The 23,605-nt window shown below is 41.5% G+C and overlaps 2 protein-coding genes and 1 long non-coding RNA gene across 3 annotated transcripts in view; all 3 read right to left on the bottom strand.

Moving 5' to 3' along the window:
- Nucleotides 1-10,476, bottom strand: part of sntb2 (syntrophin, beta 2) — a 33,280-nt gene extending 22,804 nt beyond the window's left edge. The window contains exon 1 of the mRNA XM_031730356.2: nt 9,505-10,476. Within this exon, the coding sequence (XP_031586216.1) occupies nt 9,505-10,234 (730 nt within the window). The 5' untranslated portion in view covers nt 10,235-10,476. The remainder of the gene's footprint in view (nt 1-9,504) is intronic.
- Nucleotides 10,477-14,088: 3,612 nt separating this feature from the next.
- Nucleotides 14,089-14,977, bottom strand: LOC120441051. The gene is made up of 3 exons (XR_005613746.1): nt 14,839-14,977; nt 14,500-14,683; nt 14,089-14,391 (listed from the first exon to the last, which is right to left on the bottom strand). It is a non-coding gene; the product is annotated as an uncharacterized LOC120441051 (long non-coding RNA).
- Nucleotides 14,978-19,293: 4,316 nt separating this feature from the next.
- The window catches only part of spire2 (spire-type actin nucleation factor 2), a 46,586-nt gene continuing 42,274 nt past the window's right edge, over nt 19,294-23,605 (bottom strand). The window contains exon 15 of the mRNA XM_039614222.1: nt 19,294-20,476. Coding sequence (XP_039470156.1) covers nt 20,119-20,476 — 358 coding nt within the window. The 3' untranslated portion in view covers nt 19,294-20,118. The remainder of the gene's footprint in view (nt 20,477-23,605) is intronic.

Genomic DNA, 23,605 nt, shown 5'->3' on the forward strand with positions numbered 1-23,605 from the left:
TCATCAAAAACTGAACAGTACGAAGTCAAGTCGCATATTAAGACTACAATCGAAGTTCCAAATCAAGTCAACTCCCAATACAAAAGCACCAAAACCTCAGCTAAGACGAACCAACAGTTCAAACCTAACAGTTCAAAGAGCCATTCAAACCTACCATCAAACCAAAAGTTAAATAAAGTGAAGTCAAGACCAGCAGGTCACAAGTTTAGTCCTCGGGGCACTATAAAGCGCTAAATCACATCCCAAATTTAGTCCAAATAGTCCAAGTCAGGCTCAAAATTCCCAAAGTCAGGACCAAGTAAAATATATATAAAAAAAAAAAAAAACAGAGTCATGATGAGCGAGTTCCAAAATGTAATATCAAAGAAGTCCCACATCAAGTCCTAAAAAAACAAGTGTTGATGTGCTGCTCACACTCTTGCCAATTAAAGAGTCAAACTCACAATAAAATGTTATAGTAAAAAAATAGTTTTATATCATAAATCATTTGAACTAGTGTTTATTTTATACATTTGAGTTTTTGATTTCAATTTGCCATTTCCACAGTAATGATAGGTACTCCTTTAACATTTAAGGTTGCCTTTAGCTTTTGGAGGCAATGCTGTCAGTACACAGCAATCATTTATGCTAATGCTGGATTTACAGCATTTTTCTTTTAAAGCAGTGTTATCCATCACGTGATTCGCAGGATATTTAACACACTGGATTAGCCCAAAATACATTCCATTAAGGCATTTTATCTATAAATGGTTTTTCAATTTATTTAGCATACCCAAAGGTCAGTGCATTCAGTGTATGGCATGAAAGTGTATTTCTATCTGTGTCAACTTTCTACCAAGGATAAAGCAGATTATGGACAAAAATAATCACATTCACCATTGTTTGCGACTATTAAAGATTACAAATGTCTACCTGTCATTGCTGCAGCAGGGCACAGACTGATGCTGGTTTAGCTGTAGTAGGTTCAGAGGACAAGCTGGATGCTTTCTGTTGTAGTGGAGCATTTGGCTATGTAAGTCAGTCACACAAATGAGAAAAAAAATCTAACCTTTCTAAAAATTGAACACCTGTCAAAGCAGATGTAAATGCATGAAAACCACAATGGCAGGGCAATGAGACCAGACACACCAAAGCTTATGGTTAGAAGCTCAGCATTCAGTATTCAGACCAAATGCTGGCTGCTCTGAAGACGGAGACAGGTCTGCGATCGCTCGCAACCACGTTATCTTCTGAGGGACTTTGCAATAAAGAGACGTTAAGACTGAGTCAGTCTGCGACCAGTTTACAATTGAATTGGACCAAATTGGGACTTACATGTAAGTCGAAAAACACAAATCTGTAGCCGTCTAATGTGAATTTCTGTGTATTTTAACAGAAATACCCCCACAAACATTGATTTTGTTGCTGCGAGATGGCAATTTAACAGCAACCTTGTTTATATATCAGAACATAGAGGTTGCTAACCAGCTGAGTTGAATCCCCTTCACAGACCTGTTGTGCTCACTGGAGCAGATTGCTAACTTATGTCAAGGAGTCTGAGTCAATCTGTCTGCATTTAGAAACTAGATGGCAATTATTTCCAAACCTTTGCCAGTCTGAGTGTGACTGCAGTCAGTCAAAACAGACCATGAAAGCTGTCTCCCTCCAGGTGAATCGCCCTGCAATCGAAAGTGGTGACCAAGAGGTTCAGGTTGTTGCACAGCCAACCTCTGGGCGACCAGTTTTTCACTGCAACTACTTACAATCGGTTGCTAAATGTGATGAAGAGTCTATGGTTGCCAATCTATTTCCACTTCAGTGTGACTGAACCAAAAGTGATCGCCACAGTGGATCACTTTTTTAGATCCAGCACAGATGTGACGTTTCGAGAGGTCATTCATTCATCCCACCAAACTTAAAGAAAATGCAGTGAGAAGAACTGAGTGCCAGGTGATCTCATAAATTTCTAGACAAATACCTAAAGCACTTGGAACATTAAATATAACTTAACTACTGTTACCCAAATAAATAACATTTTGAGTTTTTGTTTCCAGCTTCAGCAGTATAAAATAGCTAAAGTAAACATCAATATAAAAAAATATATTTATACTAATATACCTAATTTATCTGTTTGGCAGTAGCCTAGAAAATACACGTGGAAGATTTACAGGTCAATATTTATTGCTGTAAGTGAATCAACCAATTACTCTAATGACCCAAAAGAAAATAACTACAAGACAATGCAAATCAATTGCATAAAAAAAAGACACAGAGCCACCAAAAAAAAGACCACACACACACACACACACACACACACACACACACACACACACACACACACACACACACACACACACACACACACACACACACACACACACACACACACAGAAATGAACAAAAGTAATGCCATCAATTGCAAAAAGATGCAAAGTGATCAAAAAGGTCAACAAAAGATGAAAAAACTACCAAAGTGATTTGAGAATAGACTTTAAAGAGCACTATTACAAAACAAATACACAAAACAACCACAAAGAAACAAAGACTGAACAGCTACAAACTCTGATCAATTGCAAAAAGAAACGAATCGCTACAAAATGACTCTAAACAACTATAAAGAGATTCAAAGACCTACAAATAAACTCTGAACACCTGCAAAGACTCAAAATAATGCAATCCAAATGCATTCGGTGAGACTCAAAAGGATCAGAAAAAGATGCTACACAGAACATCTAGAAACAGACACACAAATTAAACACAAATAAATGCAAAACGACTACAAAGAGATAGAAACCATGTCTGCCCTATGCCTAGTAATTTGGTGTCACTCTGAGGGTCTCGGAGGGGTGAGGGGCCTCAAACACGTCTTACAAAGTCGCTCTGTCAGTGCTAATACAAACATGTCTTCCTAATTTCATTTTAAGGTCATTTATAATTCCCTTGGCAGCTGGAAACCAGAGACTTATCCTCAGATTGGTATCAAAGGCAACAGAGTTCAGAGCCGAAAAAGTGGCGGTGGCCTATTTCAGGCAGACTCATGCTCCGTGGCAGATCGCACCCCGTGAGGACAGTAAACGCACCGTCGGCTGAAAAGAAAAGAACCGTTCCTCATCAAGGCTGTCCCCGTTTTATCAATGCCCTTTGTGTCTGGTATTCTTTTTTTTATTCCATTCAATTACTCACAAAAGGCTCATCTCGTGTCTCCTTCCACCGAGCAGAAGGCTAACCCAATAAGATAGAAAGGGCTGCTGCAGCAAGCTTCAACTAATCATTTGGACATACGGGATGTTGTGTCTTCCAGTCAGCTGCTGAGGGTAGGGGGATTAATCAGCAGCGTGTCATATCTGGATTATGTATGTCATGCGTTAAAAGGTCAGGCAATTTCAGTGTGCTTATCGAGACCTCCCTACCTGTGGCCTCGGAGGGTGAATTCAACCTCGTGCAGCAAATGGCCTCAACTCTGACTCACATGCAGCCTGTGTTACTACAGTGCAAGAAAAAGCAGGATACTTAGGATTTACAGTAAATTCTTCCATAAATCCTCAATCGTCAATATTTTCAGTGACAGTGGAGTCCAATTTCGAACAAGTATTCTAGAGCTTTATTAGGAACACCCGTTCAACTGATCAACAGCACAAATATCTAGTCAGCCAATTGCATGGCACCAACTCAATGCATTTAGGCATGCAGACATGGTCAAGACAACCTACTGAAGTGAGCATCAAAATGAGGAAGAAGAACTGCTTTAAATGACTTTGAATGTGGCATGGTTGTTGGTGTCAGACAGGCCGATCTGAGAGTTTTAGAAACTGCTGATCTCCTGAGCTTTCCCACCACAAGCATCTCTGAGGTTTACAGAGAATGGTCAAAAAAAGAGAGAAAAATATCCAGTGAGTGCCAGTTCTCTGGGTGAAAATATCTTTCTGATGTCAGGCATTAGAAAAGAATAGGAAGATAATAACTCAGATAACCACATTACAACCAAGGTATGCAGAAGGGCATCTCTGAACCCACATCACATTGAGCCTTGGGCTACAGCAGCATAAGACCATACCAGGCATATCTGCTGTCTATGATGTCACAGATGCAAGAGTAGAAAAACACTCTCTGAAAAAACTGTAAAAAGTGGATATAGCCACTGTGACACCACCCACAGGTTTGTCAAGTCATGCTTTGAAGCCACAAGCTGAATGTTTCACTGTTGCCAGTTTGGTGTTTTGAAACCAGGTGTGGCAAGTGAGGGATGGATCTGACTGTGAAGATGCCGCTCATGAGTACACCCTGGACAATCCTCAATTCTGACACTTAGAATGTACAAAATTGACTCAAAGGTATATTCAGTGTGATCCAAAAAGTGTCTGAGTGGTCCGTAAATTTGTTGGTGGAAAGTGTATACTGAGTTCATGATGTTAAGGATGTGGTGTGGATGTCCCATCAGCTTCTCCATCATGGATGCTGGGGTTACTAAGTAACCAAACAAGATTTTTCCAAGAAAAACAGCCCAAGAGTCCTGTGATAGTCTGGTTACCTGTCCAGAATGTACTTACATTCTGCCCTATGACGGCTGGGAAAGGCCCCTTATCTGGATAAGTGGAAAAGTGGATGGATGGCATACTTTGTACAGTTAAATACATGCGATGGTTGCTATTACAACTTCAACTAGAAGTTCCTGTCATCATTGAGAATAGTTCTGTTATAATTACTTTGTGTTTACCTACATCAGATGTCTTACTTTGTCTAAAAAGTAAGTCTAAAACACAAAACGAGTAGAGTTCAAAGAAAAGCGTCAAATCCATATGTTTGAACATCCGTGTGCTGCAAATGTGCTGCATTTTTGTTTAAAAATAACCCAAATGATCATTTAACTACTCATTGATTGACTAATTGCTGCAGTTGGACATCCTCCCCTGTAGTGCAGATGATAAAACTTACATAAAGTGTGGAGGAACATGTGCAGCAGCACGAATCACGCAAGCCGGACCCACCAGTGTTGACCTTTGCCCTACATACAAACATGCGAGTGGAGGTCAGGAATGTGGGGCTCCCAAGCTAATTGTCTGAACATTTTGGGGGTTTGTGTAATGTGTACATGGCAGAAACAGTCTGGAAACTCAAGCCTCATTCTGGCTGACTGCTGCGGCGGCAGAGCCACAAACAACACAGCTCACTGCCGTCAAACTGGCAAACAGTGACAGGCAGCTGACACATTCCAAGAAAAAGACCTCTCAGTCTGGACTGTAGATGCATCCGGCACATCTTCCTGTCTGCACCCAAGGGTGACTGCAAATGCTTTTTATACTGATATCAGATCCAAAAGGCTGAATTCCACCAGAAGTTTGGAAATGATAATTATTTCTCTGTTATCAGAAAAACCTGATACCACATTTACAAAGACACCCAGGCTTTTATTCGGCACAGCGGAGAGCTTAAAAACAGGCCTCATTCTGACTTTAGTGGAAATGTGTCACTCATTGATCAGTTCCTACAATCACTGCTCGTCAGTATTCACCCAGCGTTCATTCCAAACCATTAAACACTGCATTTAGCCATTCCCAATTTGGAAGTTTCCGTATCCCAAGGGCTCTGTGGCCAGCAATCCATTCTTTTTCCATTTTTTCTAAAGATTGAACAGTTCAACGTCAGTGCACTTTTAGGCTCTGAATACATCTCAATGGAGCTCTGTGGAGCCACATAATGAGCCAGTAAACAACACATTCTCAGCCCACACCATAAAACCCCATCTACACAAATTATGTTTTTAAGATTTTACGAAGTCTAACCAGGAGTCACTGAAGACTATCGCAGCTGGCAAATATGATTGCTGTAGACTAATTTCCTGTCAGTTGATTTCACTGACTCAGCTCTCATTTACCTACAGTGTGCGTTCAGGCTCTTTTATCTGGAGTTTAGTGGGTGTTCAGGCTTGCTGAAAAGTGCGTAGGTTTTAGGAAAGCGTGTCTGCACACCTAACCTTTAGCAGACCTACCTTTTGTGGAACTGTAGGTGTGATAAGCATTCTTATAAATACAAAAACTTTTCAACCACCTGCTTCCCACATCAGACGCCACCAGTTAGTCTTTAAATAAGTGCGGTTTTCAAATGTAATTAAATTAGAAAAATAAAAGAAAATGAAAAGTGCTGCTGCGCGTCGAGCAACCTCGAAGCACCTTGAGGCACTTAGTTTGAAGGATTATCTAAATGAAGTTTAATTTCAATGGGCGCTGGGACATAAAATCCGTGTTTTGACGTGCAGGCGTCTAGCAACATCTTTGCTGTTGCATATTAAAAACTGTTTCGATTTCTTTGTTAAAATAATTCTGCTTTAGGTTTTCCTCGGGTATCACAGGCGTTTATTACTTGTTAGCTTATCAGCACCAGAGGACACTATTTTAGTGGTGTCCATCTACACCAGGATCATTTTTAGATCATCTTTATAACAACTTGTGATTTTATGTCATATTTCATTAAAGTACTCAGTTACTTATGTTTATGCTTCTATTTCCTGCAGTCTGGTTTTGGGAGCTCATTTCCAAATAGCAGAAATCACACCTCATGTGAGTTGTGTGTCACATGACTACCAGAAGAATTTGACACCCCGCCGAAGATTCCCTGACCCCTATATTTTTTTTAATGGTAAAGATAATGAGCTCGATCATCTTGGTCAATATTAAGATCAGTAATGACATTTTTAAAAGTGGTGTGCTTGTTGAAATTGTAATTGTTGATCCTCGCTTAACTCCTCGAAACTAAAGTGCTTCCTCTTGTTGCCAAAACCTGTTAGGAAGTCAGTTTGGGTGTGCTGGATTTGCAGTACAAAACAAAATGAGACCCCCGCTGTGAAAAGGAAGCCCGCACAGTAATTGTTTTGTTCTGATTATGTCATTTTCTTAATATCTGGATCCATGATTGTAATCGAATAAACATTTCTATTAATTGCACAGCCGTAATAGCAGCCTGATACCTTTGAAGCTATTGTTCTAGTAGACCGCCAAATGTAAATGAATGGCATTTACTCTTCTTTTAGCTTTGTTTTGGTCTCCACCTACTACTGGGAGGAACATCTGGCTGTGCAGCTTCTATAGCCTTTGGCTCTCTGCCAGAGGCTGACGACTGAACACACCAAATGGGCTGTCAATCTAAAACAAGCATTAAAGATTAAAGACACAAAAGCTGCTCAGAGCTGTAGTGTTAGCTGATAATTCTCTCTAATTCTGACACAGCGGTCAGCACGTCACAATACACAGTCATTTGAGTCAAAGCCAGAGCAGTTTGAAACTGGTTCAGACCAATTTTTTTTTAATAAAAACAATTTTTTTGTTCTGGTGTACTATATAAATAAAAATAACCTATTAAATGACATAAAGTATGTAAACTGTGGACAGAATAATGACATGGGAGATTATTTAGCAGAGAACTAATCTTAAATAGTATGTTTAGACACTTTGTCATTTATCACAAACCATATCATGAAAAAGGTTTCAAGATGTCTGACACACATAAAATTGTACTTTTGCACCAACGAGGTGATTCCCAAAGAGCTACAAGCCGAAAACTTGGTATAGCTCAACATGGTGTGCAATCTGTTCTTAAAAATTTTGAAGAAACTGGACAAGTGAAGGACAAAAGAAGAACTGGTAGTTCTAAAAAACGATTTACACCATCATATGTCCTTAAAAAAAAATAGGAGAAAAATTCCTGCAAACACCTGTCACAGCACCTGAACGATGCGTCACACCCTTCAGCTGAGAAAAAAAAAAAGCACTGTCAAATTTTGAAGCACCGTTCAATACGACGTGGAAGGCTTTTGATTGGTATCGGCTTCATTTTTCAGCATGGCAAGCAGTGTGGGATCATCTTAACAGAGAACAGAAGAACTAAAAGGAAGCAAACATCCAAAGAAGAGCTTTGAATGTCCTTCGAGACGCCTGGAGAACTGTTCCTGAAGACTACTTAAAGGAATTGCAAGAAGGTTTGGCTGAAAGTTCAGGCTGTGCTGAAAAATAAAGGTGGCCACACAAAATGGTGACTTTTGAGCTCGTTAGAATTGTATAACACAGCCTCATACAGCCTTACACAGCCTGTGTTTGCATCTATTTCCTATTTTCCCAGCAAAACACAAATGACTGAAGGGTGGCTCAAGACTTTTGCAAAGTACAGTACATGCAAATATTTAAATTTCTAAGACGAACCAAAAATGCATGCATGTTTTATGTTTTAATTCAAACTTCTGCAAATATACATTTATTTTTAATACATGTATACACAGCTTATTTTTCTTTTCTCCCCTTTAATTTATTTTGCCATAATTTTATTCATCACATTACTTACTTTTTTCTAAATCTATCAAAACGGATCTATACATTATAGCTTCATATTTATTTTAGGTGCATGAAATGTTATTTATAGAGCTTAACCTTTTCTTTTTTTGCTTAACTGTGTTTCATACATACTGACTGACACGTGTGTCTCGGTGGGCACAGATAAAATGTTCGTACAGGTGCAGATGGTGTTTTAGTCATTTTCTTTCTCAAGGCATGAAAAAGAAAATGCCTTGAAAATGCCTTATTCCTGTTTTCCACATTTAAAATGTGGAAAACAGGAATTAGATTGAAAAGTTGCTCAGTGTTCCACTTTGAGGACGTGTGCACTTTGTGAGACTTTACATTTATGCATTTTTTCATTTATATGAGATAGAATATTGATTTAGTTTTGATGTTATTTTTATAGCGCTAAATCGCAACAGCAGTCGACTTAAGGCAGTTTACATTGTAAGGCAGATACATTACAGTAATAATATAGATCAGGTCTGTTTATCACTTTCTGCTGACCAGCACCTTCAACCACAGACAAATCTCTGCTCGTGTTTACTGTGATTTCTCATCCTTTAGTAATCCACAACTGTTCAGACACAGAGTACAATGTATCCAACTCTGGCTGTGACCACAGCTGTGGTTACATTCCTGTTTACACTAATCAAAGACTCTCTGTTCTGTTGATATTACTTAAGCCCTGCTCCTCCACATCCTCCTCCTCCTCCACGCCTCCTAGTCATAGATCAACTGGGATTGTGTTTGTTTATGTCTATATTATAATGTGTTATGCAAACAATTATGTGTGGTGAAAGTTACAAACCCACAGGACGTGTGTGGAGCAATCCAAAAAGAGTTCATGGCACCGTGCACCAAGCAGTGCCATGAGGGAGCGATGTGGTGTGCAGATTAAATTAAAAGTATTACTCCAGAAGTGCTTTTTTAAAAACTCAGTACTGCTATGTAACTGGTGACTTGTGCAGTTTTCTTTTTACTTGCGTGCTCCAACATGTGACATGTTTCCACAAATTGTTTGAAGCTATTAATCCAAGTATGGAAACTGCGCTCACCTTTCGAGCACGTGCTGGAATACGAAGTCCCGGAGCTGAACTGAAACCTGTGAAAGTTCGTGGAGATGTGACAGAGGTGTGCAGCCTGACCACAGGACTCTAATCTCGGCCCTTTCAAATCCCCGCTCTCGCGTGGGCCAACTTACCCTCCAGCGTGACTTCTTTGCCTGCCTTCTTGAGCGCCTGGACCGCCTGGTCGTGCGTTGCCTCCCGGAGGTCGTTACCGTTCACCGACAGGATCGCATCGCCCACCCGGAGAGCCCGGCTCTGGTCTGCGGCGAGCCCCGGGAAGATCTTTGAGATGAGGATGGGCATCCTATTCTCGCGCCCCCCCTTAATGCTGATCCCCAGCCCGCCAGACTCCTGTTTGACAACCCGGACTTTGCGCACAGCTTCCGAAGACCCGTCCAGACTGACGTGGAAGTCGCCTGGTCTCGACCCGAAGCTGGAGCCGGGGCTGCCGTAGCTGGAGCCGGGGGTCCCGAAGTCTGAGTTAGTGCCGTTATTCGGGTACTTTCCAGGGCTGTTCATGCTGTAACCGCCGTCGTACTGACCCCGACTGACCCCCCCGCGCCCCGGGCTGCCGCTGCGCCCCCGACCCCCGTGGCTCTGGTTCTGAAGTTGGTCCTGACCCGAGGAATGACCGCGGCCGGGGTTCCCGGGACTCGTTCCCGGGTCGTTTCCGTTTGACATGCCATTTCGCAGGCCCGCCGAAGAGTTGCTGTAGTCCCAGTGATTGGCCCCAGGGCCGGTTGCCTCCGCGTCGGCCGTCAAAGTGAGCGTTTCTCGGGTGAGCTCGGCGGTCACTCGGATCCAGCGGTCGCGGAGCAGAAGGTCCAGCTGTCCGTTTTTGTCTGCTCGGGTCCAAACTGCCATTCCGGGACGGTTAGCCTGCTCCGAGGCGGGCCGCTTTCACACTAAACTCATCATCAACTTTTTCCTCTTTTTCAGAGTGCGCACAAGCAGCGACTAGGCTCCACGGGCCCGCATTGACACACCCACTCCCGCCGTGACTGCAGGCAGAGGTGGGGGGAGACAGAAGGACTCCCAGAACACAGGGAGAGAAGAGGAAAAGCACAACTGGCTGTGATGTGCCAGCTTGTTGTTGAGTTCAGGCTCTGAGGCTGTCCAACTTCCACTGGAAGTTAGAGCGACTGAAACGAAAAAGCTTCCTGTCAACCCTTTCAAAATAAAAACAAAGCAGTCAGAGGAGACTGCTCCTGCCAGTGCGGAAAACCAAGAAAGAGAAGACGAGGCTCAAAATATGGACTGAAAACATTGACATAAAAGAAAAAGGGCCGAAGTCCACAAGAAAAAGCAAGAAATTAAGATTAAAATTCATCATATTTCTTCAAAGAAAATATATAAAACATAAAAATAAATCACACAATTAAGACCCCAAGAGAAAACATAACAAATTGAAGTCAAAACGTTTTACATATTAGGTCCAAATTTTGAAGAAAGTACACCCACTGACAATTTTAAGGTTTTGCTTATCAGCAAATGTTAAAAAAAAAAAAACACCCAATAATAATAATCCTCACCAGGTCTTACAACTGCAGGAGAACATCAACACATGACTTACTACACAATGTCATTATTTATTTACCCCAGAAACAATGTCAGAAGCAGCTTGTAAAAACCCAAGTCCGCCCCATAGATTCACCTTTAGCATTAATAACTTGAAGAAATAACTTTGTGTATAACTTTCAGTCGGTCACGTGGTTGTGGGAGATTTCAGCCCACTCTTCTTTACAGCGTTGCTTCATTTCATTGAGGTTTGTGGGCATTTATTTATGCAGACCTCTCTTAAGATTCCACCATAGTATTTGAGGTTGAGGTCTGGACTAGGCCACTGAAACGCCTTGGTTCTTTTCTCACCCCCCCCCCCAGTCATCCTGTTATACACTTGCTGCTGTGTTTGGGGTCATTGTCCTGCTGTATGACCCAGTTGGGCCTTTGGGCTTCACATTTGACTCTGAGTTCATGGTCGACTCTGTGGCTGGTAGGAGCCCAGGCCCCCATGGCTGGAAAATAAGCCCAAATCATCACGCCTCCATCACCGTGCTTAATACTTGACAGGAGGTATTTGTGCCTAGACGCTGAATTTGGTTTTCTCCAATTTCTCCAAATTTCACCATGCACCGTTCACTTTGGTCTCATCAGTCCAGAGGAAATTGATCCAGAGGTTTTGTGGTGTTTTTAGATGCAAATTTGCAAATTATTTACAAAACTACTTTTGGCTGCGCCGTTGTTCACACGGGGTCGTCACAGTGGGTATCTCTGCATGTCGGATTTGGCAGATGTTATAAGGATTTGTCCTTCCTGATGCAGCTCTGAAGGGATTTGTGTCTCTACCTGAGATCAAACCAGGTATCTTTCACTTGTTAGGTGAATTTGTAAACCACTACATGACAGAGCCATTAAAAAATAGGGATTATTTGATATAAAAAAAATCTAGATTTTCAAGTGAATTTTAAACAATTTTAAAACAATCTAGGGTGTTTAATGTCAAAACTTTGAGATTTTAAGTCACATTTTGACTGAGGATGTCAATATGTTGTATTTTAACTTTGGTTTTAACGTTACATTTGATGTTACAAGTAGTTACATTTGTATTTTATTTTGAATGAACTAATATTGAGAATAACAATATTCATGACAATAATTAAATAATAAATAACCAAGAATTAAAAAACGTTTTACTTTTTAAAATCCAAATTTAGTTACCAATCATCTGCAGTCTAATTTCTGACTTACTAGGTCAAAATTACAGCTTAAGATTTTGTGAAACATTTGACAAAAATTCAAAATTTTACGATAAACACGGAATATAAGATAGTTAATATTTTCACTTTGAAAAGTCCAAAATACATCAATAGGATGCACTTTTTCAGTTGTCAGTTATTTTTTGGGAGCGTTTGGCGCGACTATGAATGATAAAATTATTTAAATTAATTGCATGAATTATATAAATATATAAAAAAGCAAGCCACTGAAGACAAAACGTGTAAAACAGCTTAAACTTGTCGTGATTAGAGTGGAATAAAGGTGTCCTGAAACCCAGAGCGCTCATTAGGTGGACCACATACTTGAACGCTTTTATTCTGAAAGTCTAATCACCCACCTTCCTCTTTTAGTCCCCCCATGAAGCAGCTTGGACTCATGCGGCTTGTCAGAGTAAACTCAGAGCTGGATGACAGGCACACGCAGCCAATGGACAGTAGACCTGTAGATTATTTATTCATGATGGCAGGCGGGGAGTCCATAAAGCCATTATGGATCCACTGAGTAGTGGGGACAAAGCCTTCTTAAGTTCACTCACTGCGGTGACTCTATTAATGGATCCTGCTGCCTAATGTCTACTTTGATATTCCCAGTACTACCTCACAGAGTCAGATAGCCGTAACTACAGAAGGAGCAAAAATATAATTAAGTTATATAAACTCCAACACCAATAAATAACATGCATCAAAACCTGATATATGTTTTGATTTATATTTGATTATTAAAATACAGGAATGTCTCTCTGTTCACTATGAATGTGGCATGGCTGTTGGTGCCAGGGATTTTTCCACATCACCATCTCTGGAGTTCACAGAGAATGGTCTAAAAAAGAGAAAATATCCAGTGAGCAGCAGTTCATGTTGATGCCAGAGGTCAGAGGAGAATGTCCACACAGGAAGGCAACAGTGAGTCAAATCACTACTTTTTACAACCAAGGTATGCAGAAGAGCATCCCTGAAGACACAACATGTCAAACCTTGAAGGAGATGGCTACAGAAACAGAAGACCACACCCGGTTCCTCTCCTGTCAGCTGAGAACAGGAAACTGAGGCTACGGTTCCCACAGAACCAGAATCAGAATACTTTATTAATCTTAGGGGAAATTAATTTTTAAAAAGCACTCTGTTTATTATTATTAAAATTAGACTGTGGTAAGATAGCAGCTTTTGTCATTTATAATCTGCTGTTTTACCCGTAATCTGAACCAAAGAGGCTTCCATATTAGAGCATCATTAGTTTTGATTATAAAGACATTTTTAATGCGCTGTGGAAGAAAAACCTTTTGTTCCTCATGTTCCATATCCACATTGCTTGTGATCACAATATGATAAGTCATCATTATTATTTTTACTGTTCTCATTATTACCCTCTGGGCTGATGGAGATGAGTGATTTTGTGATAGTATGATAGGATTCTTAATGTTTGTTCATTAAAGATATTTTCCTTTTACAGCAGCTAATCCAGTTACTGTAATCAGATGTTCCTGATTATTCAGATAATTACAAAATTACATGAGGTTTCCCAGGCCAGCTGTTATGCAGAGGTTGGACTAACTGTAGGTAAATAAAAAAAATATTTGTGTTGGTGAGACCTCCATTGTCACAACATGACTTCTCCACCCTTGTGTCTGTGCTCTTTGCCACCAGCAGAGTCACATCTGTGACTCAATTTACCTTCATCAATTTTGAATGAAAAGCTGCTACATCAGCCATGTTTCCATCGATCTGTCTGCATGTAGATAAAACAACAATACGCTCACGTTCAAAAAAGGGTCATGAATGCAGGGTTTATTGTAGGACTGCTGCACAGACTGCCTTCAGGCATAATAATAATCTGGCAGAATATTCTATTCAAGTGAGAGCTCCGCAGTTAGCAGGTGGGTTGTTCAGCTGTTCCAGTCTTTATGACACATCACAAAACAACACTAAGTTATACTAAAGTTGTTACTTGGTATATTTGATTTGTTTTATTTTTGTTTTACATAGAAAATGTTTCCTGGTAACATTTTTAGAGCTTCGAGTCTCTGCAACTTTCCCGAGACGCTACACCTGTGGACTGAAGGTTTGAGGGTGAAGGCCCAGGTGGTCTGATCCCAAAGCTGGATCCAAACCATGCCAGAGCAATCCTCCCACAGCACGGCAGATCCGGCCTGTGCTGTCCTCAGGAAGTACACCTCACATGCACTTGCCCGCTTGTTTAGAATATAGCGAAGGATGAGTCAGCTGACTCTGTCAGTTTTTCCACATCTGTAAAGAGCAGTGATTGTTCTTGCTCAGCCTGATCTCTCACTAACACACAGACACACACACACACTACAGCATCTGAGGAAGAGCCACCCATCTGTTTTTCCTTACATGTTCCAAGCTGGAGCATCAAAGTCGTGAAACAAGCCGTTTCCTCATTTCTGTCCCATAGATCTACACGGCCGTGTCACAGTATTCACATTATCCTATTGAAACAGTGTCAAACTGCTTCACCTGTCCTCTGCTACCCCAACAGCGATTCTTCTGCCACAATTCCAGCTTTTCCTCGTGACTTCTGATAGAATAATCAGACAAATGCACTGCAGTCTGAGAGAACAGTCATCTAGGTTGCTGCACTTTAAGGCCAGTATTTACACGTATGTACTGTAAACAGCTGAGCATCATGAGAAGGTGAAAGAAAACTGTGAGAAAAACTGGAAAACTACCTACCACAATGGAACCCTTATTTTTTTCTTTCCTTTGTAGCTTGCATTTGTTTGTTGTTGAGTTTAACTTTGGAGCACATCTGCCAGCCAGTCTGCCTGCATCTGCGCTGGTTTCTTCCCACAGTCTCAAAGCACTCATGGTGTGGATGTGACTGTGAATGTATTGAAGTGGATAACCGGTTAGATAAATTGATACTTATAATAAGCAGTGTTGGGACTAACGCGTTATTAAGTAACGCGTTACAGTAACTACGTTATTATTGTGGTAACGAGCACGGTAACTAGTTATTATGCCAAAACCAGGAACGCGTTACTCGTTACTGGGATTTAGATAGGCTCGTTACTCGTTACTCGTGTGGTGGATATCGCGAGCTTCCACAGATTCAATAACATTAGCAAGTGGTGGAAGCCAGCAGGTGGATGAAGGAAAAGGGAGGCAAGAGGAGAGACCCGAAGCGGCCGCCGGTCCGCGTGTCAGGTGAACTGAACTTCAGGTAAGAAGTTATGACCTGCAGTCTATCTGAGTCAGATATAAACCAAGTTTAGGTGGAGTTTATTTTCGGTATGCTGACATTTTCGTACTGCGTGCTAGCTAGCATGACGGAGTTTCTATACAGCTGTGTGGGTGCTATGTTACTGATGTTGAACTTTATTTTGTTCATACGGTTAATTATTAGAGTTGCCAACCGTCCCTAAAAAAACAGAATCGTCTGGTATTCAGAGAAAATATTACGCGTTTCGTACTGAGGTGAAAAGGAACACAGTTTGTCCCGGACTTCAGCTACAATGAAAAAAACACAAAGCTGAAGCTGCACAGCTGCCTCTTCTTCTCTCATTCTCTCCTCTCCTGTTTCTACTTCAATCATGAAACTGATCAATGATCAGCTGATCGGCTTTTCTCTCTTGTTTGTTTATCGCCCACTTTGCGCCAGAAAGAGGAAACCAGCGGATGTCGCGTTAAACAACAGCAGCACGTTTAAGCTTGATCAGCTGTTGTTAGAATTTATTTAATATTAATTTCTAGTATCAGCTGATGTTTGCTGGAGCCACAGCTGTAAAGCTGCTGGTCATGATATCGGTTTGGTTATCTGGTGAGAGGGAAACATGCAGATGAAACCAGGAGATGTCCTTACTGAATCATCAGAGTTGAACAGGCAGTGTTGGGTAAGTTACTTTAAATTAGTAACTTAGTTACATTACTAGTTACTTCTCTAAAAAAGTAGCTCAGTTACTTCAAGTTACTCGTTACTTTCAGAGTAACTAGTTACTAGGGAAAGTAACTTTGGTTTTACTCAGAATTCTCTTGTTAATGTGTTGCTTCCATAACTGGATACCCAGCAAGAGTGCCAGTCTTCTAGCTTGCTTACTTGCCACAAGTGCACTGTGCCACCTACCAATAGAAAGGAAAAAATAATGTGCACATTTCCACGAGAGAAATCACGCCTGGACCGTCGTTGACCGCCGCCATGATTCTAGCCTGCTTTTTACATCCAACACAAAAACTGCAGTCGTGGTGCTTTTGATTGTACTCAGAACTTGGAAATTCTGCCTTCTGAATAGGAAGATGTAGGTAACACCAGACTGCAGATGAGCTGCATACAGAGCTGGACTGGGACAAAACAATCGTCCGGGCATTTTGACTAGAGACCGCCCACCATTATAGGAAAACTCATAAAGCCTTTGAATGAAAACAAACACTGTTGTGACAGTGATGTACACTGTTCTGATGGTATATATGTATCAATCTATCAATCGTTTGTTGTAAGACTCAGATAATTATTTTTTTAAAAGCGAGACATTTTAAATGAGAATAATAAAGAAAAGTATTTCCTTGTGCCCCCTTTCCTGTTAATGCCCTACCTGGCCCCTGGCAACACTTTGCTAGACCCGCCCCTGCACAGTTACCAGCTGTCAGCTATGTAGAAAAGGATCCTGGTGTTATTTGTCTCTCAGAAACAGCTCATAACTTCCTTCAACTCATTCATGTCACCTAAAAGGTAAACCTGTTTCTCCATCACCTGTTCAACTCTGATGATTCAGTAAGGACATCTCCTGGTTTCATCTGCATGTTTCCTCTCACCAGATAACCAAACCGATATCATGACCAGCAGCTTTACAGCTGTGGCTCCAGCAAACATCAGCTGATACTAGAAATTAATATTAAATAAATTCTAACAACAGCTGATCAAGCTTAAACGTGCTGCTGTTGTTTAACGCGACATCCGCTGGTTTCCTCTTTCTGGCGCAAAGTGGGCGATAAACAAACAAGAGAGAAAAGCCGATCAGCTGATCATTGATCAGTTTCATGATTGAAGTAGAAACAGGAGAGGAGAGAATGAGAGAAGAAGAGGCAGCTGTGCAGCTTCAGCTTTGTGTTTTTTTCATTGTAGCTGAAGTCCGGGACAAACTGTGTTCCTTTTCACCTCAGTACGAAACGCGTAATATTTTCTCTGAATACCAGACGATTCTGTTTTTTTAGGGGACGGTTGGCAACTCTAATAATTAACCGTATGAACAAAATAAAGTTCAACATCAGTAACATAGCACCCACACAGCTGTATAGAAACTCCGTCATGCTAGCTAGCACGCAGTACGAAAATGTCAGCATACCGAAAATAAACTCCACCTAAACTTGGTTTATATCTGACTCAGATAGACTGCAGGTCATAACTTCTTACCTGAAGTTCAGTTCACCTGACACGCGGACCGGGCGGCCGCTTCGGGTCTCTCCTCTTGCCTCCTTTTCCTTCATCCACCTGCTGGCTTCCACCACTTGCTAATGTTATTGAATCTGTGGAAGCTCCGCGATATCCACCACACGAAGTAACGAGTAACGAGCCTATCTAAATCCCAGTAACGAGTAACGCGTTCCTGGTTTTGGCATAATAACTAGTTACCGTGCTCGTTACCACAATAATAACGTAGTTACTGTAACGCGTTACTTAATAACGCGTTAGTCCCAACACTGTGAACAGGTGATGGAGAAACAGGTTTACCTTTTAGGTGACATGAATGAGTTGAAGGGAAGTTATGAGCTGTTTCTGAGAGACAAATAACACCAGGATCCTTTTCTACATAGCTGACAGCTGGTAACTGTGCAGGGGCGGGTCTAGCAAAGTGTTGCCAGGGGGCCAGGTAGGGCATTAACAGGGAAAGGGGGGCACAAGGAAATACTTTTCTTTATTATTCTCATTTAAAATGTCTCGCTTTTAAAAAAATAATTATCTGAGTCTTACAACAAACGATTGATAGATTGATACATATATACCATCAGAACAGTGTACATCACTGTCACAACAGTGTTTGTTTTCATTCAAAGGCTTTATGAGTTTTCCTATAATGGTGGGCCGGTCTCTAGTCAAAATGCCCGGGACGATTGTTTTGTCCCAGTCCAGCTCTGTATGCAGCTCATCTGCAGTCTGGTGTTACCTACATCTTCCTATTCAGAAGGCAGAATTTCCAAGTTCTGAGTACAATCAAAAGCACCACGACTGCAGTTTTTGTGTTGGATGTAAAAAGCAGGCTAGAATCATGGCGGCGGTCAACGACGGTCCAGGCGTGGGATTTCTCTCGTGGAAATGTGCACATTATTTTTTCCTTTCTATTGGTAGGTGGCACAGTGCACTTGTGGCAAGTAAGCAAGCTAGAAGACTGGCACTCTTGCTGGGTATCCAGTTATGGAAGCAACACATTAACAAGAGAATTCTGAGTAAAACCAAAGTTACTTTCCCTAGTAACTAGTTACTCTGAAAGTAACGAGTAACTTGAAGTAACTGAGCTACTTTTTTAGAGAAGTAACTAGTAATGTAACTAAGTTACTAATTTAAAGTAACTTACCCAACACTGATAATAAGTAGTATTAAAGTAACTCCATCCATGTGGCGTTTACTGCTTTACAGGGACATGTTCAGGTCACATGATCGGATGGTGAAGTTGCTCACATGATTTCTGTTATATGTTTTTCTTTATTGCACCTTTATTAATTCCTCAGAGTAGCAATTTTAGTCCACTGTGTTCAAATTAAATTTCTTGATAGCACCAAATACTTAAACATAAAAGGGTTAGTTCACTCTGACGATGTGTTTGGATGCATTTACAAGCTGGTGATGAAGTCTTAAGTACCTGCGCCTCAGCAGAGTGTGTGTATTCTCTCTATTACATAAATGTAGTGTGTATCTGTATCTGTGGTCCCACTCATTTATTCAGAATCTTCCATTAACTTGTAGTGGAATAATCTTTACCTGCTTGCTTATTCCTTGCACATACTGCATTTGAACCACAGATGTGTCAATTTGTAATTTTTTAAAGTATACATTATCCGTCAACAAGGTGTTTTACCCACCTGCCGCTCAAGAACAGGCACTTTACGTCTGAATTATGAAGCAGCGTGTTGTGTTTATTCATGAAGCTCGGGTCTGCTGAACACGTCAAACAGAAAAACTTGCAGACGCAGTGCTGGTCGTGTTTGTCGTTAGATTTTATTGCAGCTGAGGTTTTCTTAGTGTTTACAAAACCAGAGCAGATTGCAAGCGTCCACGGGGAGTGAAAGGGGGCAGGAGTTCCACACCAGCATCGTCACGCTGCGTCAGTTAAGGGTGCAGCCTGCAGCTTCACCCCGTTACATTCACAGTGTCGCCGCCGTCGAAGCCTCATCCAGCTGGACCGGGGACTTTTTGGATGATTATACATAAACGCTGAGGGTCGTGTACAAGCTTTAAATTTACAATTCTGTTTAGTTACATTCAAGACAAAAACAAGGCAACCACAGAGCGCTAAAATGAGATGCTGACTCTATGCTGTGCAGCTTTCACCTCCACCCTCTCTCTTCTCTCTTACAGCACCCCCCTCCCCCCGGCACTCTCCTGATCTGCCCTCTCCTCAGAATGCAGCTGTGAGCGTCGGGGAGTGTTGTAGTGCTGTAGATAAGGCAGAAACAGAGAGAGCTTCTCACTCAAACCTTAAAAGGTCAAGAGCTCTGTGCATGTGTGCATTTGTGATGAGTAAGATATGGAAGATAATGCAGTTGTATGACGGGTGAGGCGGTGGTGGGCTGGAGTCTCTAGTTTCTTACTAAAAAGGGTTCCATACAGCTCGAGAAAATTAGTTTTTTAAGCTTTATATATCATAGCACAACCATTCAACCCAGTAATATTTAAAGAACCTTGAAGCACCTCACTGGATCGAGTGTTATCATTACAGTTTATTGGAGCCAATCAGATGGCTTGCTGAGTCGTTACTGCTGCTAGTTTGTCTGTGAATGTGTGCACAGTGTCCATCAGTCTGCTCATTGGCTTGCATTGTTGATCGTCTCGGCACGGTGGAGCTGCTCTTGATGTTGGGAGTGGGGAGGGAGACACTGTGGCTGAGGGAAAGGTGGAGGGTGAGAGTTTGCTTGAGGGAACGCCTCGACTTGGGACTGGCGTTGCAGCTGTGGTCTCTGAGCAGCAGCGGCAGCAGCAGCAGCAGCTTTGGCCTCCCTCTTGGGAGTATTGTTGAGGATGTCCAGGCTCCGGCGACTGGAGGAAATGACATCGGCGACGAATTTGGTGCATTCGGCGCAGATGTCCCGCAGCGTGCAGCCGTGAGCGTACAGGTGGGGGAACTCCTCCTCCACTGAGCGGCGGGATAAGCTGCGCAGGGACCTGCAGAGGAGGGTGGAACAGTTTTATTAGAACAGACGTGAGGCACTCAAAGAAAGCCGAATATAAAACTAAGGGAGATTTCCATAATGAATTCGTGGTTCTTTAACAATAATTTAACTCAGGGGTGTCCAACTCCAGGCCTCGAGGGCCGGTGTCCTGCAGGTTTTAGATCTCACCCTGGGTCTACACCTGAATCAAATGATTAGTTCATTACCAGGCCTCTGGAGAACTTCAAGACATGTTGAGGAGGTAACTTAGCCGTTTAAATCAGCTGTGTTGGATCAAGGACACATCTAAAACCTGCAGGACACCGGCCCTCGAGGCCTGGAGTTGGACACCCCAGATTTAACTGCACATCCAATAAGCACTCAGGACCATCCCTCACAGCCCCAACATCCAAAACAAAAAAGTTTTAGTTCACAAGTCATAAAAAACTGAGGTCTCAAAAAACTAAAACTGAACTGACCCCCCGCCCCTAAAAAATAATTTATTTTAAAGGTTTTAAATGTTATATTTATTTTAAATAGAACATTTTCCGGTTTTCATAAAATAATGGGTTTGAAAGTCAGCCATCAACAGTGTTATATCTTACAAAAATAAATTGTAGTTGCTTTTTTACATATTTAATAAATCACACCTGTTGTGGAAAAGCTACAATACTACTTTAAGTTTTTCTTCTTCACAAAAAGCCACTAATTTCTCTTTTTATTTTCTTTGTTTATTTATTTATGTATTGGCAGTACTTTTAAAAGCAAGCTGACAATAATGACTGCTCAGCAGAGACACACGGCGCGTCTCAGTAAATCAGCTGAACATCTGGAAAGATGGAGCTACAGTAGATCTTTCCAAGCTTATCCAAAGTGGCTGAAATATAAACGCAGACATGTGGCAGCGGTGGGGTGGGAGCATCACAGTCACTAACAAGAAGATTAAGGTCAACTTCTCTGATTGAAAAAAAAAATACTCGCTGTTACAAAACTGTGTTTCTGTGCACGGAGCCGCACGGTCGGGTCTTGGTGACAGGTGTTAGAGAGCGGATCAGCACAGCACCACGCCAGCGGCCCATTTCTCTCATCAGCTCGCTGTTTGGCTCTCTCTGTCCACTCTCTCTTCCACTTCTGTCTTCACAGGGCCAAAAGCAGCGAGGATTTTGATGACAGCTGGGTAATTATTACATAATGGCTGCTTAGAGGCCCTGAAAGAGGCGCTGCACTGATTACATAACTAAAGAGAGAGAGAGGGTGGGGGAGGTAGGTGGAAGTTGGTGATTGGATTGAGTAGGAAATCTGCGATTGGTTGAGGTAAGCACAGAGGCTGGTGCTGCTTAGGCTTGAGAAGGTTAGCAGTCATTGGCTTGAGTTAGAGGCAGACTTAAATAGATTTGACCTGTTTTTCAGTCTCGGTGTCCACTGTCCCGGGATTGAACCTGAGCAGTGAGTGGATGACAACACTGTGGGGAAACTGGTGTGTTGAGTCCAAATGTCAGGTTAGCCTCAGGTTTGGAAACAGAAAGGTGTGCAGCTTCAGAAGGTAGTACTTAACCTAGCTTAGCTACGCCAGGGGTTTCATATTTGATACAAGGGTTTTTGAGACCCATGTATCTGTCTGTGCAATAGGTAGCACAAAAATGCCAGAAGTAGCAGATATGATACAAATTAAACCTCAGATATGCAAATTAATATTTAATTTATTTTTTAAAAATTTGAATTTTGGGGCAATTATTTCACGGTCCAGGCCTTACAGGGATTAAACCTTTGAACTTCCTTATCAGCTCTGACGAGCTTAAACTAAGGCTGTAAACATGTTAAAGAGGACCTATTCTGCTCCTTTACAGCTCCTTTAATATTCTATGTAGCGCTGCATTATTCACATTTAAAAATAAAACAAAACCCGAAACACATTTTTCTCTTCTGCCAGCTCCTCATTTGAATCGGGGCTTCCTTTCCTGAAGCCTGCAGAGGGGCAGCAGGCATTGCCTGGGAGAGAAGGAGTCTTGAAGTTCCAATTCTAAGTTAATGTTATCAGAAAATGGCAACCAGAGTTATTATAGTTTTGAATTTTCTCATTAGTTTTTCTTTTTATTTAGTATTTTTGTTTTAAGTTCAGTTTATCGTCCACAGCAGATTTTCTTGTTTCAGTTAGTTTTAGTCTTTTTTAACTATTCTTGTATAGAGGGCAAATATATGGAGGGCAAATGTCAGAGGCAAGATTTAGGATAATCAGTGCAGGTATCACAATCAAAAACAAAGAGCACATATATAATATATATAATCATATATAGGCATCCAGAGTCTATATTAACACATCCATCATCAGACAGATACTAAAACATTTCCTTGGTATATTTTTTATTTTAGTTTAGTCAGTTTTCAAAGTTAACAAAATAAAACTAAATGGGATGATTTCGTTAAGTCTAGTTTTTATTTTTATTTTAGTTTTTTCACATCCAGTTTTAGTTTTTAGTTTATTTTTTGTTTATTGAAATAACCTTGATGGTACTTTTTGAAATGAAAGATGTGGAAGGCTGTGACAGCTGCAAACGACTGCAGCAGCTGCAAACGACTGCAGCAGCTGCAAACGACTGCAGCAGCTGCAAACGACTGCAGCAGCTGCAAACGACTGCAGCAGCAGCAAACGTCTGCAGCAGCTGCAAACGACTGCAGCAGCAGCAGCAAACGTCTGCAGCAGCAGACACTCCAACAGGAACTTTACGTTTAACACCTGCTTATTTTGAGCCACACCACTCTATGATATTTTAGTTGCTTTCTAAAACACAAAAGTGTTTGAAGAGAATAAGCCTCTGTGCTAACAAAGGAGTAACAGTGATTTCCTGAGAGGTTCCTGTTGTTCTTCCCCCCACATGGTGTAGCTGTCAGCAGGTCTGTCTGAACTGCCATTCCCCCCCCAAAAATAAAAAAAATAATAAAAGAGCAGATTAGGACACTGCCAGTGAAAGGTGCCAGACACCAAAGATGTGAGATCGACATCTAGGGACATTTTAGAGGGTTTGATGTTAGAAAAAAGAAGCTTTAAATTAAAAAACACCATGTCTGGCAGAGATTGAGGAGGTATGGGCTCCTGCCAGGGCTCTACCGCTTGGCTATCATAGCCGTTCCCAAACCCCCCTCA

The sequence above is a fragment of the Oreochromis aureus genome, linkage group 7, assembly GCF_013358895.1.
Source record: "Oreochromis aureus strain Israel breed Guangdong linkage group 7, ZZ_aureus, whole genome shotgun sequence".
Classification (NCBI taxonomy): Eukaryota; Metazoa; Chordata; class Actinopteri; order Cichliformes; family Cichlidae; genus Oreochromis; species Oreochromis aureus.